Source organism: Chelmon rostratus, chromosome 24 (genome assembly GCF_017976325.1).
Source record: "Chelmon rostratus isolate fCheRos1 chromosome 24, fCheRos1.pri, whole genome shotgun sequence".
Lineage (NCBI taxonomy): Eukaryota > Metazoa > Chordata > Actinopteri > Chaetodontiformes > Chaetodontidae > Chelmon > Chelmon rostratus.
The window spans coordinates 389,965-408,590 of record NC_055681.1 but is presented as its reverse complement, the minus strand read 5'-3'; the positions used below and the strand labels follow the sequence as shown (position 1 = coordinate 408,590).

General features: G+C 47.3%; 2 protein-coding genes and 1 pseudogene across 2 annotated transcripts; 2 read left to right on the top strand and 1 right to left on the bottom strand.

Annotated features, from left to right (window-relative positions):
- Positions 1 to 1,024: 1,024 nt before the first annotated feature.
- LOC121627606 (gastrula zinc finger protein XlCGF57.1-like) lies at positions 1,025 to 8,606 on the top strand. Its single transcript, XM_041966618.1, has 2 exons — positions 1,025 to 1,700; positions 5,703 to 8,606. Exons 1-2 carry the CDS (start codon positions 1,529 to 1,531, stop codon positions 7,430 to 7,432), a joined length of 1,902 nt encoding a protein of 633 aa, XP_041822552.1. The 5' UTR covers positions 1,025 to 1,528; the 3' UTR covers positions 7,433 to 8,606.
- A 2,861-nt stretch (positions 8,607 to 11,467) lies between these two features.
- Positions 11,468 to 13,566, top strand: LOC121627637 (annotated as a pseudogene).
- Positions 13,567 to 14,859: 1,293 nt separating this feature from the next.
- On the bottom strand, positions 14,860 to 18,574 carry LOC121627613 (frizzled-7-A-like). Its single transcript, XM_041966628.1, has one exon. The coding sequence runs from the start codon at positions 18,191 to 18,193 to the stop codon at positions 16,535 to 16,537; it is 1,659 nt and encodes a 552-aa protein (XP_041822562.1). The 5' UTR covers positions 18,194 to 18,574; the 3' UTR covers positions 14,860 to 16,534.
- Between the last annotated feature and the right edge of the window lie 52 nt (positions 18,575 to 18,626).

The following is an 18,626-nucleotide window of genomic DNA, read 5'->3' as shown; positions in this document are numbered from 1 at the left end:
CCTGATGAACAGTCTGTGGCCCGGATGGCTGGGGTCCGTGGCCTTCATGTCTCGAGTCTAGGTCAGGGAGGGGGCGGCCACAAAAAAACCATCACTGTGGTCTCACCCCTCAATGATTTCTGCTGTGGAGGTTACACACAGGTATCCTCACATCCTGTTTGAGGAAGATTCAGTGTTTTTTCTTCCGTCTTTTATCAGCTGAACAGAAGCACAATGTCAGAAATGATCTGAAGACTAAAATTAAGTGTAGATCTAAGAACGGTTTCATGAACGAGGTCCCTGATGTGGAGGTGGATCAAGGACTGTTTGAAAAGGAAAGTGTCTCTCAGGCAATGCTGCAGCTGAAAATGGAACGAGTCGAGGCGGTGCAGTGAGTCCTTTGTTATTTTCTATGATGATAAATGAGTTTGGAGGGTGGGGTGGGATTTTCTTTGTTAAGAGATGATGGTGCAGTTTGGGGGGGAAAAAGTAAGAATTTCTATATTGTAGAAAAAACTGCAAGAGCCTTTAGTTAAAATAGAAGAATTGTCATTTTAGTGGGGGTTTAAATTGTCAGTCGACAAAACAAAGACATTGTTCTTTCCAAAAAGCATTTTCACTGATTTGAAGCTAATTTGATGAAGAAGAGGAGAGAGTGAAGCAGTTCAGATTTGTGGGATTGTGATTCGATGGAAGAATCACATGAGCTGTAAATATTCAGATTGAGTGACAAACGGAACAAAGTATAAAATGTCATGAGACGTCAGGCAGCCAGTTTAAATCTCTGCATGTTTTTTTGCCGGGTTTACATGATGGCAGATTTTGTGTGATACTTCTTTGACTTTGTTGTGAATGAGCAGCTTCTCGCCAACCAGCCACACCCCTCTCCAGTTTTTTTCCCCATAAAGTGAATTCCAGTAAGAGTTGGCTGCCGGTCGATCTGAGGGTTGAGTGAGGTTCCTGATCAATTTATTCATGCAGATTTTAGTTGTTATATCTATGTTATGGAGGGGGACGTTATTCGACGGGGAACAGACCGGAAGCAGCGACACTTCCTGTGGCTAACATGCTAAGTTCTTCCGTTACGTCGTTCCCATAAAATTCAGTCTGAGTGAGGCAGCAGAGCCTGTTTATCTGGATAAAGTTGTTGAAGTGGACTTTGTGTAAACTTTCGGGATGTTTCAGCCCAGACTCATCTCCTGTTGAAGTTAAGTTAGCGTATGTGAAGGAATTTAGCGTAGCTTGCTAGCAGGAAATAGACGGAGCTCGGCCTCACGGTGCTAGTCGGAGTAGCTTCGACAGAGACCAAACTGTATTTTTCACGGAGCCCAAATGTCCAGATAGAGCTGTGTGAATAGACTCTGTGCTGTTCCCTTTATTTGACGCTGTTTTCCATCTGAATGATCTGCTGCTGTCCGCCGAAGCTCATGAAGCTAACTTAGCCTGGTAGCAGGAAATAGACGGAGCCGAGCGTCATTTAATCATCAGAGAGAACAAAGAGTTTTTAACGGAGTGAGTCTGGAGGAAAAGCTGCTGTGAATCAGTCAAAATGTCTAAAGTCCAAACGCTGAGAGCTTTTGTGAAGCAGCGACTAACTGCGGCTGCTGAAGAGATATTTGAGCAGTTTGAAAGAACGATAGCAGAGTACGAGGAGGAAGTTTGTCGACAACAGAAACTACTGGACGCTGTTTTCAAGCCTGAAGTCCGGTTACACAGAGCAGGTTTGGACTCTTTACTGGTTCTTCTCACTGGAAACTGTGCTGCAACAAGTACTCACATCCTGTACTTCAGTAAAGGTACTAATATACACTGTGGAAATACTCCACTGCAAGTAAAAGTCCTGCATTCAGAACCTGACTGAAGTAAAAGTATGTGAGTATTGTTAGCAGTACTTGAAGTCAAAGTGTTGGTGTAGCAGTAAAATGTTCCTGTCAGTGTTTCTCATCATATCTGATGTTTGTGGATTAATATTTCTGCTGCATTCATGTGGATGTTGTTGCTGTTGGCTGGTTTAATCTACAGCAATCCAGGGGTCCTCCCTCAGAAGAGTTAGAGTTTCAGAGAGGTGGTTTTCTTCTTTACTTTACTGAATGATAACCACAAAAAGATAAATACACTGCTTCAGCATTTTTATCTCATATAGATAGATGGATAGATAGACAGATACTTTATTCATCTCCAAGGAGAAATTTGCAGTTCCAGCAGCTCAAAAGGTGGACACACAAGGGCATGCAAAATAAGAACAAGATCTACTTCAAGTAATGAACAACTTACAAGCAAGAGGTAATACAATACAAAATACAAAATAATATAAGAAAAAATAGTGAATTAAAAATAAAGAACTAGGCTATCCAGGATAAACATCTGAACATCTGGCTATACAGGATAAACATTCGAGCAGTTAAAAAACAGTGTGCAATGGTCGGTTTGTCCACACTTGGGTCCAGCATATAGATGTGTGTGTGTGATAAAGTCCAGCATATGGATGTGTGTGTGATAAAGTGTGTGTGTCCATGCTGTGTGGTGTAGGTGTGTAGTGGGTTCAGAGTTGTTGTGTTGATTATTGTTTTTGTCGCCCTCCCCGAGAGGTGTTGAAGAGCTGTAGGGCGTGGGGGAGGAACGATCTTTTCAGTCTGTCCGTAGAGCAGGACAATGACAGCAGTCTGTCACTGAAGCTGCTCCTCTGCCTGGAGGTGGCGCTGTGCGGTGGATGATCAGGATTGTCTATGATGGACAGGAGCTTGTTCAGTGACCGTCGCTCTGCCACAGATGGAGGGCACTCGCGACCACAGACTGGTAGAAAATCTGCAGCAGCTTTTTGCAGTTGTTGAAGGACGCCAGCCTTCTGAGGAAGTACAGGCGGCTCTGTCCTTTCCTGCACAGAGCGTCAGTGTTGGCAGTCCAATCCAGTTTCTCATCCAGCTGCACTCCCAGGTATTTTTAGGTGTGAACCACCTCCATGCAGTCCCCTTTAATGATGACCGGTTCTGAACACGGCCTGGGTCTCCTAAAGTCCACCACCATCTCCCTGGTCTTGGTGGTGTTGAGGAGCAGGTGGTTGGAGTCACACCATGTGATGAAGTCCTGAATCAGTTTCCTGTTCTCATCCTCTTGTCCACTCCTGATACAGCCCACTATGGCTGTGTCGTCCGCGAACTTCTGTCCATGACAGAGCTCTGAGTTGTACTGAAAGTCGGACGTGTACAGGGTGAACGGGACCGGAGAGAACACAGTTCCCTGCGGTGCTCCTGTGCTGCTGGCCACAGTGTTGGACCTGCAGTCCCCCAGCTTCACATACTGAGGTCTGCCAGTCAGGTAGTCAGTAATCCATGTCACCAGGTGTGTTTCAACTCCCGTCTCTGTCAGTTTGTCCCTGAGGAGCAGTGGCTGGAGGGTGTTAAAGGCACTGGAGAAGTCCAAGAATGTAATCCTCACAGCACCACTGCCTCTGTCCAGGTGAGAGAGAGATCGGTGTAGCAGGAAGATGATGGCATCCTCCACTCCTGTCCTCTCCCGGTAAGCAAACTGCAGAGGGTCGAGAGCGTGGTGGATCTGTGGCCTCAGGTGATGGAGCAGCAGCCGTTCCATGGTCTTCATCACGTGTGACGTCAGGGCGACCGGCCTGAAGTCGTTCAGCTCCCCAGGATGTGGTTTCTTAGGGACTGGAATGATGCAGGATGTCTTCCACAGCTGGGGAACCCTCCCTTGTCCCAGGCTCAGGTTGAATATGCGCTGAAGGGGGTGTCCCAGCTCCCTCGCACAGGCCTTCAGCAGTCGTGGTGACACTCCGTCTGGATCTGCGGCTTTGCTGGGGCGCAGCCTCTTCAGCTCACGACAGACCTGAGCTGCTGCGATTGTCGTGGGTGGTGTGAGGGGAGGAGGAGAGATGTCCTCATCTGTGTTGGTGATGGCTTGCGGGAGTAGGAGGGTGGGGGCTGCTCTGCCCAGAGGTGTGGATGGGTTGGGGTGATCAAATCTATTGAAGAAGTGGTTGAGCTGGTTTGCCCTCCCCACATCCCCCTCAATGTGGGAACCCTTCTTGGAGCTGCAGCCAGTGATGGTCTTCATCCCCTCCCACACCTCCCTCATGTTGTTGTTCTGCATCCTTTCTTCTAATTTCCTTCCGTACTGCTCCTTCGCCTCTCTGAGCTGGACTCTGAGTTCCTTCTGTACCCTCTTGATCTCCAGTGTGTCACCATCTTTGAAGGCTTTCTTCTTCTGGTTCAGAAGGCCTTTGATGTCACTGGTAATCCAGGGCTTGTTGTTGGCAAAGCAGCGTACAGATTTTACTGGAACAACAGTGTCCATACAGAAGTTGATATAGTCTGTGGTGCAGTCAACCATCTCCTCCATGTTCTCACTGTGAGACCCCTGCACTGCTTCCCAGTCTGTGGTCTCAAAGCAGTCTTTCAGAGCCTGCTCGGTTTCAGGAGACCACTTCCTGAATGAGCGTGTGGTTGTTGGTAGTCTCCTCACTCTTGGTATGTAGTGAGGTTTGAGCAGGACCAGATTGTGATCTGCTTTCCCCAGTGCTGGCAGGGGGGTGGCTCTGTGTGCGTTCTTCACGTTTGCATACATCAGATCTACAGTCCTCTTCCCCCTGGTGTTACAGTCCACGTACTGGTGAGAAGCAGCCAGTGTATTGTCCAAAGTGACATGGTTAAAGTCCCCAGAGATTAGCACAAGGGCCTCAGGATGCTGTGTTTGAAGTTTGGCCACAGCGCTGTGGATGATGTCACACGCAGCCTCCGCGTCGGCGCGCGGCGGAATGTAAACAATGAGAACAATGGCGTGGCTGAACTCCCTGGGCAAGTAATAGGGACGTAAACTGACTGCCATGAGTTCAGTTTCCCTGCAGCAGCTGGAGTTTTAATGTTCACATGCCCAGGATTGCACCTCATACAGTGCGAGTCCTCCTCCTTTGTGCTTCCCACAGGCTCTTGTGTCTCTGTCCGCTCTGACTGCTGAAGTCCAGTAGCTCCACGTTAGCATCTGGGATGCTAGCTGTTAGCCACGTCTCAGTAAGACACAGTAAACTGCACTCCCTGAAGGTCTTTAGGTTCTTCATCAGCGCAGCCAGTTTGTCGATCTTATTCGGTAAAGAGTTCACGTTTCCCATGATCATTGAAGGCACCGTCGGCTTGAATCTCCACCTCCTTGCTAGCCGCTTAGCTTTCAGCATAGCGCCGGCTCTGCAGCCCCGGTACGGCTTCCTTACTTCCACAGGTAAACACGGGACCACATGAAGCGGGACTTTGCTCTCAAGGCGTTTAAAAAGTTCCTCGAATAAACGAGTGTCGTCGTTGAAGTTGTAGAGTCCATATCCACAGGATAGAGAAGTACTTTCCAAGAAACCCAGAAAGAGGAAGAAAAGAGAAACAAAAGAGTGCGAAGATCGCGCCGGAAAACAAACAATGATGATATACTTTTAGTTTCACTTGTAATTCTCAGGAAAGAATCCAGAATAATTTGCAACTTTGATCTGAACTTACAAAAACGAATATTCATCCATTTTCATTCATCCTTTTTTGGCCTTGCACCCTACATTTGGTAATAAATACATATTTTTTCACGAGTTTTTCAAGACATGGTTTTATTTACACAGAGGATCAGTCAGTAAATGTACACTGATTATGATTAACCTTTAACCACACTGAAGAAGGTCGTGGTGTCAGTGGTTCAAATGGTTTAAAGGTGTGTCTGTGTCTCATTATCCTCCACAGACGTCCAGCTGCTGTTGGTGAGGAAAGAAGAGGATCCTCCTGAGCAGCAGGACTGGAGATCCAGTCTGGACCAGGAGGACCCAGCAGAGCCGCCTCACATTAAAGAGGAACAGGAGGAGCTGTGGACCAGTCAGGAGGGAGAGCAGCTGGGAGGTCTGGAGGAGGCTGATATCACCAAGTTCACGTCCCCTCCTGTCCCTGTGAAGAGTGAAGAAGAGGATGAAGAGGAACCTCAGTCCTCACAGCTTCATCAGAGACAAACTGAACAGATGAGAACAGAAGCTGATGGAGAGGACTGTGGAGGACCAGAACCAACCAGGACCTCAGATCCAGATGCACATTTACAACCTGAGACTGATGACAGGACTGCAGATTTTTCTAAACTTAAGAAAAAAGTCAGTGATGATTGGAAGAAATGCAGTGAACCTGAGTCAGGTTTAAACTTTCTGAAAAATAACAGTGAATGTCGTTCTGCCAGGAAATCATTTAGCTGCCTTGTGTGTGGTAAACGATTCAGCTATAAGTCAAATCTTCGGACACACATTAGAATTCACACAGGAGAGAAACCATTTAGTTGCGCAGTTTGCAGTAAAAGATTTATACAAAAGGTACACCTATCACGACACATGGCTCACCACACAGGAGAGAAGCGGGACCGCTGCAGTGATCGTGGCAAAAGATTGACTCAGCAGTCCCAGCTCAAAACCCACCAGTGTGCTGGTCTTCAATCCTCACAGCTTCATCAAAGCCAAACTGAAGAGAACAGGGATGCAGAGCATGTGAACAGAAAGGCTGAAGGAGAGGACAGTGGAGGACCAGAGCCAGACAAAAATTCAGATCCAGATAGACATTTACAACCTGACACTCATGACAAGACGTGTCACTCCTCTGAATCTGAGACTGATGACAGTTGTGATTGGGAGGAGACCAGAGAGCCTCAGTCAGGTTTAAACCCTCTACAGAACAATGAAGTACCTGTCAGTGATGTTAAATGTAAAACTGGAAAAACTTCAGTGAGCTCCTCTGCATGTACTTCAAGCTCTGACCACAAGGGGCGTCTGCAGAGACACAGTGGAAACCAAACAGGAGAGAAACCATTGAGTTGCTCAGTTTGTGGGAAAAGATACCAGCGAAAGAAATTCTTCAGGAAACACCTGAGACTTCATTCAGAGGGAAAACGTTTCAGCTGCTCAGTTTGGAAGAAAACTTTGCAACGGAGAGAACATGTTGTGAGGCACAAGAGAGTCCACACAGGAGAGAAACCCTTCAGTTGTTCTTTCTGTGGAAAAGAATTTGCAATAGGCTCAAGTTTGAGGAAACACATTAGAGTTCATACTGGAGAAAAACCTTTCAGCTGCTCAGTTTGTGAAGTTAGTTTCAGTCTCAGAAACAATTTGACCAGACACATGAGGACCCATATTGGGGAGAAACCATTTAGTTGTTCAGTCTGTGGAAAACGATTTGCATTCAGCTCAAAGTTGAGGTCACATGCAAAAGTTCATACTGGAGAAAAACCTTTCAGCTGCTCAGTTTGTAAAGTTAGTTTCAGTCGCAGAGACAGTTTGTCCAGACACATGAGGACCCACACTGGGGAGAAACCATTTAGTTGTTCTGTGTGTGGTCGAAGATTTGCACAAAATCCACATCTGAAATATCACATGAGAATCCACATGAGAAACCATGAGGTTTCAGAGTTTGTCACAGAGGATTCACTCGGCTCCAGACTTTAAAAACACACGAGTGTGTTTGAGAGCAGCAGAAACACATGAGATGCTGGTTGAAACTGATATTTCATCCTTTCCAAGAAGTTTGCTTTTTGCTTCATTGAAAGTATTTTCTGTCAGCTCCACAGCGTTGTGGTCAACATCTGTTCTCTTGTTAAATAATGTGATCACTCAGATCTCATATGTGTGTCGAGAGAATTGAAGGTTTTGGAATCATTTTTCATCCCATGAGTGTGTGTGTTTATTGCATTTATTTTGTTGGAACAAAAACCCAAGAGACTCCCAAGACATATCCCCTCACCCCGACTGCCTGTGTGGACCTGTGTGTACCTGTGTGGACCTGTGAAGACCAGGTCGTGGGGTTTAAAGTGGGGCTGCTTTATCAGATTTTTAAAAAACATCAAAATGTGTTTTCACTTCATCAGTCACTCTTTCTGTTCTTTCTCTGTATCACTGCAGTTATGTTATAAACCTTTATCCCAGCAATGTGTCTGTACATCTGAAGCTGCGATGGTGTGCAGCGATCATGAAAAGCCCCCCCTCAGGGACACAAACCACATCCTGCACATGATGGATATTTGGGTCATGTTCTTATACTTTGATACGTTTGATTTCACACATATATTCTGCTAATAGTTAGATCACATGCACATGCTGACATTAATGATAGTTGGATCCTGATGTGTTGATCTTATTCATATTTTCTGCTGATGGATTGTGTGACTGAATAATCAACAGAAATTCTTCTCCTGGTTCAGTTTTTCCTTCATTATTCATAGAAGTGATTTAGACGAGGAGTGATTCTTTGTGTGCAGAATATATCTGAGGCCAGTGTGACCTAGAACAGGAGGTTTTGAGAGAGAGGCCTGGCATGGGGGACATGTTGGGGCCCTCGACTTAAGATAGAACAGGTTGGTGTCAGGGATCAGGGTGTCTCTCTAGGTTTGTCCTTGCTAACAGGTTGCTGCGGTGACGTTGGATTCTCGAAGATGAGCGAGCAGAGGAGAGAGAGCGCCTGGAGCCAACGAGGAGGAGCCGACGACTGTTTCAGCATCTCCTCATGTTCTGTCTATAAAATACTGGGTCAGGGAGGGGTCGAGTGTCAGACTTCATGAACTGACCCCACTCTGTTGTGGATCAGGGAAAGGTTAAGTCCAGACCCGGAGCTCTGTCACCTTGCACATTCTACTGATGTTAGAATAAAACTGATTGTTTGGACTCAACATCTCCTATTGCTTCATTCAAAGAACCCAGAGGAACAGACAGATTTTACAGACTGTCCTCGACAATTTGGTGCCGAAACCCGGATGAAGACGGAGAAGTGAGAGTGAATCTTGAGCTTCAGACCGGACGGGCGGGAACGAGTGACTCCAAAACTTTGTGGCCACAGAAAAAAGGTAAGCAGACACCTTTTATAAATAAAGTTCTGTCCCCCGGCCCCGATAAAGACAAAAAAAGTTAAAAAGAAAATAAGAAAACAGGGTTAAAGCGTGTCCAGAGTGGCACCCCAGGCCGCCGGTTCCTGGAAGTACCAGAAGAGGGAGCGCTGAGGTAAAAGGGAAATGCACAGCGAGTACGATCGGTTGAATTACGGTGGAAGTGTGACTGATCAACAGCACTGAGAGTCGAAGATGTTTTCATGTTGCTAAAAGCACTAAAAGATGAGGGGGTGGTTTCCAGTGCTGGATGATCTGTGGAGATCCTCTCTCATGTCGACCAGTATCTGTTCTGTGGGGACACGGGTGGTTTGGATACAGAGAGAGTGTGTCTAAAAGGTTTTTTGCAAGCCTGGAGTGAGACCGGACCGGACCGGAATAACCCGGCCTAGAAGCTTGTCTCGCGAGGCGGCAGAAAACTGACCGTTGAGTCATTCTCACTGGACCTGCATGTGTTTCTGATTGTTAGACTCCGTGTGTTGTAGCACGTTTACAGGCTGTATTTATTGTGGAAGAAAGTGTGAGGAGTACAGAGGGAGTCCTCGGGACACAGTGGGCGGGCAGTGGAACCTAATCAGATTACAACTGGCTAACGGGTCCCCCCCAAACCAACAGCAGAAGACGCTGAAAACAATTGACCAAACGTGGACCTGGCTGCAGGAGCAAGGACACAAAAAAAACTAAACTGTTGACGCTCTTAGCAAGAGCTGAGAAACTGGTGGTGCAAAACTTAAAAGGAGCATAAAGCAACAGAAGGGAAAGGAAAGAGGACGGAGAGGAGAAAGTGGAAAGAGGCGTTAGACGAAAAAGAGATGAGAAGAGCCTCAATCCATGTAGTGACTCTGACCTGTGCAGCACCTGACAGAAACACGACCACACAGACTAACAGACGAGACGGTGGTCACGAGGGCTCCATCTCCAGAGCCACAAAACCCCAGACTGGACCCTGACATCGCCATGTTCCACACTCTGCCTGCGACCCAAACAGTAACTGCCCCTCCCCGGTATATAGCAGAAACTTCTAGTGCTATTCAGGCGCCGCTACTTAATGTTCCATCAATCATTTTGTACCTGAGGAGGAGAGTCTGAGGAGACAGAGTTAGAGGGAGAGACGGCTTGTGCAGCTGAGATTACAGGAATGTTGAAAGTGTCCCCCCCCCCTTCCTGGTGACGGTTGTGATATGAGAAGCAGTCGTGGGTGTAGGCATGACCCTGAGAGACTGATAAAGGAAGACACAGCAGCAGCTGCATTCCCTCTTACCCCCCCAGCAGCACTAGAGAGGAGGGAGACTTCATGAGGTCAGTTTAAGTTCAAAAGGAGGATAATTCAATAGATAGATCGATAGACAGACACTTTATTGATCTCCAAAGAGAAATTGGATCAATTCAAGGTGGGGGGGGAGTCGCTGACCTGCAGTCGATGTTTTTGGACTCAGTGGATCTTTTCTTTGTCCCATCAGCCACAGCTCTGTCTTTCTGCTCTCCCACGCCACACGATTGGCTTTCAACCCGATATTTAATGATTTGTTCATCATTACATCACATCAGACGCGGTGCCTGGCCTCAGCCTCCGCTTCCATCACTGTGGTCTCACCCCTCAAAGATGTCTGCTGGAGTCCAAGAGGAGGAGGCAGGTGCAGTCACTTCAAGCTGATTGGAGATTTATAGATCACAGGTGTGGAGGTTACACACAGGTATCCTCACATCCTGTTTGAGGAAGATTCAGTGTTTTTTCTTCCATCTTTTATCAGCTGAACAGAAGCACAATGTCAGAAATGATCTGAAGACTAAAATTAAGTGTAAATCTAAGAACGGTTTCATGAACGAGGTCCCTGATGTGGAGGTGGATCAAGGACTGTTTGAAAAGGAAAGTGTCTCTCAGGCAATGCTGCAGCTGAAAATGGAACGAGTCGAGGCGGTGCTGTGAGTCCTTTGTTATTTTCTTTGATGATAAATGAGTTTGGAGGGTGGGGTGGGATTTTCTTTGTTAAGAGATGATGGTGCAGTTTGGGGGGGAAAAAGTAAGAATTTCTATATTGTAGAAAAAACTGCAAGAGCCTTTAGTTAAAATAGAAGAATTGTCATTTTAGTGGGGGTTTAAATTGTCAGTCGACAAAACAAAGACATTGTTCTTTCCAAAAAGCATTTTCACTGATTTGAAGCTAATTTGATGAAGAAGAGGAGAGAGTGAAGCAGTTCAGATTTGTGGGATTGTGATTCGATGGAAGAATCACATGAGCTGTAAATATTCAGATTGAGTGACAAACGGAACAAAGTATAAAATGTCATGAGACGTCAGGCAGCCAGTTTAAATCTCTGCATGTTTTTTTGCCGGGTTTACATGATGGCAGATTTTGTGTGATACTTCTTTGACTTTGTTGTGAATGAGCAGCTTCTCGCCAACCAGCCACACCCCTCTCCAGTTTATTTCCCCATAAAGTGAATTCCAGTAAGAGTTTGTTGCCGGTCGATCTGAGGGTTGAGTGAGGTTCCTGATCAATTTATTCAAGCAGATTTGAGTTGTTATATCTATGTTATGGAGGGGGACGTTATTCGACGGGGAACAGACCGGAAGCAGCGACACTTCCTGTGGCTAACATGCTAACTTGTTCCGTTCCGTCGTTCCCATAAAATTCAGTCTGAGTGAAGCAGCAGAGTCTGTTTGTCTGGATAAAGTTGTTGAAGTGGACTTTGTGTAAACTTTCGGGATGTTTCAGCTCAGACTCATCTCCTGTTGAAGTTAAGTTAGCGTATGTGAAGGAAGTTAGCGTAGCTTGCTAGCAGGAAATAGACGGAGCTCGGCCTCACGGTGCTAGTCGGAGTAGCTTCGACAGAGACCAAACTGTATTTTTCACGGAGCCTAAATGTCCAGATAGAGCTGTGTGAATAGACTCTGTGCTGTTCCCTTTATTTGACGCTGTTTTCCATCTGAATGATCTGCTGCTGTCCGACGAAGCTAATGAAGCTAACTTAGCCTGCTAGCTGGAAATAGACGCAGCCGAGCGTCATTTGATCATCAGAGAGAACAAAGAGTTTCTAACGGAGTGAGTCTGGAGGAAAAGCTGCTGTGAATCAGTCAAAATGTCTAAAGTCCAAACGCTGAGAGCTTTTGTGAAGCAGCGACTAACTGCGGCTGCTGAAGAGATATTTGAGCAGTTTGAAAGAACGATAGCAGAGTACGAGGAGGAAGTTTGTCGACAACAGAAACTACTGGACGCTGTTTTCAAGCCTGAAGTCCGGTTACACAGAGCAGGTTTGGACTCTTTTTCGGTCATTTCACAATTTTACATCATGGTGAATTGCTGAGTTTGTGCATCTGTCGTTTCCTGACAGAAAAAGCTAGCTAGCTAGCTCGTACTAAAACACGCTAGCTAGCTAGCTATTATTGGTGCAGGGACTTGCGGCTGCATCATTTTAAACCAGTCGGGCTCAGTGGGGTTGGAGAAAGTTAAGTTCTTCCAACCAAGGAAAGTCTTATTTTGATGAAATGTTAAACCGTGAAGCACTTAAGAACTTAAGCTCTGGGAGTTGTCAAGTCAGTTTCATGAAACTGTCCTGTAACTTCTGGTGGGTCATCAGTCATATTTGAGACTTTTTGAGACAGATTATGAGTCTAATGAGTTGTTTCAGAAAATGCTGCTTATTCTGCCTTTTAAGAAAGTCGTGGTGTCAGTGGTTCAAATGCTGACAGGAAGTGACAGTTTTCTAAAAGGTGTGTCTGTGTCTCATTACCCTCCACAGACGTCCAGCTGCTGTTGGGGAGGAAAGAAGAGGATCCTCCTGAGCAGCAGGACTGGAGATCCAGTCTGGACCAGGAGGACCCAGCAGAGCCGCCTCACATTAAAGAGGAACAGGAGGAGCTGTGGACCAGTCAGGAGGGAGAGCAGCTCGGAGGTCTGGAGGAGGCTGATATCACCAAGTTCACGTCCCCTCCTGTCCCTGTGAAGAGTGAAGAAGAGGATGAAGAGGAACCTCAGTCCTCACAGCTTCATCAGAGACAAACTGAACAGATGAAAACAGAAGCTGATGGAGAGGACTGTGGAGGACCAGAACCAGCCGGGACCTCAGATCCTGAAACACATTTGCCACCTGAGACTGATGACAGTTGTGATTGGGAGGAGATCAGAGAGCCTCAGTCAGGTTTAAACCCTCTACAGAACAATGAAGTACCTGTCAGTGATGTTAAATGTAAAACTGGAAAAACTTCAGTTAGCTCCTCTGGATGTACTTCAAGCTCTGACCACAAGGGGCGTCTGCAGAGACACAGTGGAAACCAAACAGGAGAGAAACCATTTAGTTGCTCAGTTTGTCAAAAAGCTTTTCAACGGAGAGAACATGTTGAGATGCACATGAGGATCCACACAGGAGAGAAACTCTTCAGTTGTTCAGTCTGTGGTCGAAGATTCACACAAAGCTCAACTTTGAATTCACACTTGAGAGTTCACACAGGAGAGAAACCTTTCAGCTGCTCAGTTTGTAAAGCCAGCTTCCGTTTTGCTACAAATTTGTCCAGACACATGAGGATCCATACTGGGGAGAAACCGTTCAGTTGTTCAGTTTGTGGTAAAGGTTTTGGAGAAAGTGGAACGCTGAGGCGACACTTGACTGTCCACACGGGGGAGAAACCGTTCAGTTGTAGCGTTTGTGATAAAAGATTCACTCGACTGACTCATGTCAAAAAACACAAGTGTGTTGGTGAGAGCAGAGAGGTGTACTATGAAGCAAGATTAATGGGTTAGTCTGTGTGTGTGTTTTGGTTCTCGTTCATGGTGATGAAGGAACGTGTGTGAGGCTCACTGATGTTTTAATGGAGCTCTGCGACACTGAGGAAGAAGATCTCAGCCTGTGATACACACAGAGCTGTTCGCAGTTAGCACTCACTGCTGGTTTGGTTTGAGGTTTGTTGACAAGGAGAAAATACTGAATATGAACAGACTCCCATCGACTGCAGTCGCCCCTCCTCAGAGAATAAATGTGCAGAAAAACGTCTGTTTTCAGGTTATAATGCAAAGCTCACGGCAGAGTATCAGGAGACTTTTCCGAACAAAGAGCAGTTTGTCTTTTCAGGAGAAAGCCACGTCTGACATGTTCAGCTGAGCTCTCAGCTGCTCGTTCATTAAATCAACTCACGATTCTTCTGGGCAGACTGAAAGTTTTGGCCTCGTATCTCAACGTGTGCTGAGAATCTCTTCTGCTCATATAAAACATGTAGAAATCTGGACTTGAAAGTGTTTTTCTTCTCTCCAGTGTGACAAACATTGAGCAGAAAACAAGTCCTGCAGGAAAACCTCCTGTGTGACTGCTGTGATGATGTTTCCCCTCATGTCCACTAGATGGCAGCAGCGTCTCACTGAACTCCATTCACAGACAGAGAAATCCAACCTTTTCTCTTTTCTGTCAACATTTCTGCTGACTTTTGTGTTGTTTATTAGTTTGTGTGTGAGGAACACTTCGAGAAAATTCACCACTTAATAACAGACTCAACTAAGCTCTTCAGTCGTGCCTTATTGAGACTGATGGTTCCATAAAAATGCCTGAAAGACTCTCATTTAAGCCTGTAATGTTTATAAAGGAAGCATTCAGAGGACGATTCATCGTTATTATAGTTATTAAATCATGTCAGATGTTTTTGTGCTGTTAATGTGAAAAGATGATTTCTGTGAGGTGTCGGGGAAGGTCGCCTTCAGTCTGCTTCTGCTCTGTTTTATGTGGAAGAAGAAGAAATCCTGTGTCTTACCTGCAGATCGGCTGACTGGGATTTTCTTTGTCTTGCTGTTGACTGTTTGTTGTGCTTGTTTTGGTCTTGTGTCTGTGTTGCCTCGGTGTAGCCTGTTTGAATTCATCCTGAAATAATGTCACATTTATTCGGAGGCAGAGCAGAACAAACGGCGGCTGCACTTTATTTCTTACTGATGCACTTTGTTTGGTTTGTGTATGTTGTTGCAGTCGTAGTTATGTAATATTCACTCAAAGTCGAAATAATACAAGCATTGAAAGTTGAAAATACGTGTTTTTATTAAAGTATGAAAAAGTAAAATGCAGAACGAGCTGTTTCTTAATGAATATTATTACATTACATTACAATTGGAAGATTATTCACAGATATTCAATCAGGTCTGGATTAATCGTCTCTGGATGAAATTAGAGTTTTTAGGTTTTACAGTTTTTTGCTGCATGAAGAATCAAAGAAGAACCAGATGAGTGCAGACCTTCACCCAGACCAGTCGTCCAGTCCTCTGGATTTATTTCTCAAACTCATGTCAGCTGTGCAGTTCGGAAGTGCATCTGTCTTATTTCACACTGAAACTGACCACTGTGGCCAGCAGAGGGCGACACATCATCAGTATAAATGCTTCTGTCCTGCTTCAACTTCATGAAGCTGGTGATCCTTCACATTAACAGAGTGCTGAATTAGCTGTTAGCAGCCCCTGTTAGCAGCGGCAACATGGATCTCACTGGATCACTGTGATCCTGAAGGAAAGTTAGAGATAATGATCTCCTCAGGAAGTGAAGTCACGCTGATTCGAGAAATGTGTTTCATGTTACTGCTGAATTAAAAGTTGTTCTTCCCCCATAAGGGGGTCAGACTGCTCCGGTTTCAGCCTCTGAGGCACAGGGAGGCTTTCAACAAGATTTTCTCCAGCTGGGAGCAAAAGAAAAAGGGATCAAATATCAGCAGGAAAGCAGGAATCAGCCGTCTGGAACAAACCGCTCCTCCAGATTAAATCTGCGTGTCCATGTTTGTCTTCTCGGAAACACAGGCCCGCTGCAGCCGAGGGCTTTTTAAAAACCTAAACCTTTATTCTGAAAAACTGTACAAAAAGAACACAGGACATTTTTTAAAGGTCAATTCTCATAAATACAAAAGTTCCCCTCAGAGAGAAAATTCACACAGTGACTAAAATGAGGCAGTTTGAACTCATTCCTGATCTAACAGATGGAAAAACTAACAGGAAACGGCACAGACGCAGTAAAATCAGTCACGTTTGATCTCACCGTTCTGTCATCATTTAATTATAATAATCAAAAAATGAAGGTCACTAACTGTGAGGGAAGAAAAGGAAACGACCAGAACAATGAAACTGCTGATGTGACTGAAAATATTAACCGTTCAAACATGAACTCCAGTTCCCATGATGCTTTAGGGGCTGGAAACAGGACCTCTAATGTTGCCATGGAGATGAACATATGACCTTTTGAAGTATTTCATCCTTTTTTCGAACAGTTTTTGTGAGTCTGAGTCAGTGTCTCTGCTGGATCAGCTGTTCGCAGCTCCTGTTGCGTTCATGGAAGGAAAGTTAAAAACAGCAGGATCCTCAGGGGAGTTCTGCAGAGTCCAGGTCCGATGAGCTGCAGCGGTGTGTTGCAGTCCATTCACTGCCTCCACGAGCTGTTTTCAGAGTCCCTCTGGTCCACATTCACGCCCTGAATATTTGTCATTTCATTCATTAAATTAATGATTAAGCTTCGACTCTTTCCAGGAAACTTCGGGGCGACAACAGACCCCGTAACAGACCTCCTCAAAGGCTCATGATCCAGATTCAGTTCGTGTGCAGGTGTGAAAAGAGCCACAGGTGGAACCTTCTGCAGCACTCTGACTGCAGCTGGACTTTAGAGGAGCAGTCAGTGGTCCTCAAGTGTTCAGAGTCTCACTGAGTCCACTTTCTCGGCTCTACACTGTCGTCTCTCCCTCGTTGCTGTTGCTCAGTCTCTTATAAAACCTGCGCCACGACTGCAGCGTCTTCCCAGACCAGATCCAGAAGCCGGATGTGATCCCCACAATCATGGTCATCAGGTACTTGATCATGAACACGGTGAAGTCCGGCTTCAGTGGCGCGGAGCTCCCCGCTGGGCACGGCACGGCGAAGCGCTTGCAGGTTTGCATGAGCCACGTCCTCTCCCACTGCGGCCGGAACGCCTGCTCGTAGAAGTGGCAGGCGATGACGATGGTGGCCGGCACCGTGTACAGCACGCTGAACACGCCGATGCGCACCATCAGCTTCTCCAGCTTCTCCGTCTTGGTGCCGTCGTGCTTCATGATGGTGCGAATGCGGAAGAGCGACACGAAGCCGGCCAGCAGGAAGGACGTGCCGATGAAGAGGTAGAAGAACAGCGGCGCCAGCACGAAGCCGCGGAGGGCGTCCACGCTGTGGATCCCCACGTAGCAGACGCCAGTGAGCAAGTCGCCGTCCACCTGCCCCATAGCCAGGATGGTGATGGTTTTCACCGCGGGCACCGCCCAGGCCGCCAGGTGGAAGTACTGCGAGTTGGCCTCGATGGCTTCGTGGCCCCACTTCATCCCGGCTGACAGGAACCAGGTGAGGGACAGGATCACCCACCAGATGGAGCTGGACATGCCAAAGAAGTAGAGGATCATGAAGAGAATGGTGCAGCCTTCTTTTTTGGTGCCCTGGGCCACCATCCTGTAGCCGTCCACCTTAAACTTATCGATGCACACCACCTGGTCCTCCAACAGGAAGCCGGTGGCGTACGCCACCGCCACCATGAAGTAGCATCCGGACAGGAAGATGATGGGCCTCTCTGGGTATCGAAACCGCCTCATGTCCACCAGATAGGTGAGCACAGTGAACAGGGTACTCACACAGCACAGGATGGACCAGATCCCGACCCAGAGCCGGCCAAACTTTAACTCCTCCTCCCGGAAGTACATCAGTCCATTGGGCTTGTTGACCTCACAGGGGGCGCCGCAGTCCTTCGACCCCAGGAAGTGGTAGTTCAGGTAGGGGGGCACCTGGAGCTGCAGGGGGCAGGAGAAGGGCTGGCTGGTGTATGGCGGCAGGGTCACGAGGTCGGGGAGGATGGGGGTCGGGTCTGTCGTGGGGCCGTCCTTGTCGGTGGTGTTCTGACCCACGCAGATCTCCCCTGCACCGTGGACCGGGAAGTTCTCACAGCGCAGGCTCTCCGGCCACTGGAAGCCGAACTTATTCATGAGCGCCTCGCAGCCCTGCCGGGCCCGATCACACAGAGACCTGCAGGGGGGTATGGCCTGCTCCAGAACCGTGCAAACCGGCGCGTACATGGAGCACAGGAAGAACTTCAGGTCCGTGGAGCACTGGACTTTAACCAGCGGGTAGAACTGGTGGACCTCCAGCCCGGCGTCCTCCTGGTTGGTGTGGCCCAGCAGGTTGGGCATGATGGTCTGGTTGTAGGCGATGTCAGTGCACAGGGGGATGGAGATGGGCTGGCAGAAGCCGTGCTCCGGCACGGATATGCCCCTCTCATACTGCGCGGCGGCCGGCTGGAAGCGGAGCACAGCGTCCAGAGCGCAGACCGCAATCCACAGCGACCACCGGCCCCTGTCCGCCGCCATGGCAGACCCAGAGACCCGGACAGAGAGAGACCAGTTTCACAACGAGGAAATCTCAGAGAGCTGAGCTGCAGCTGCAGAGGACGAGAAAAGTCCTGCTCACGGACTCAGGGCCGCCGTCCTGTGTTCCTCCACATCTGTCAAAGAAAAAGCTTGAATCACACTTCCGGATCCAGAAACGCGTCAAAGCAACAGTTGGTCTGTCGCGTCCTCTGCGGGCACGTAAAGATCCACAGACTCCACTGAGTCATTAGTTCAGTGTGTGGAGACTGTCCCGGACCTCCTCAGACTGGATCTCCGTCAGACTCCGGCGGAGAAAACTTTCTTTTGTTCACAAAAACTCGACTTGACTTCATGACGGTGCGATGGAGCTCTAATCCCTGCGCCAGGTCTGCAGGACCGACACTGTGCCGGGCCGGTTTCCAGGCGCCCACGC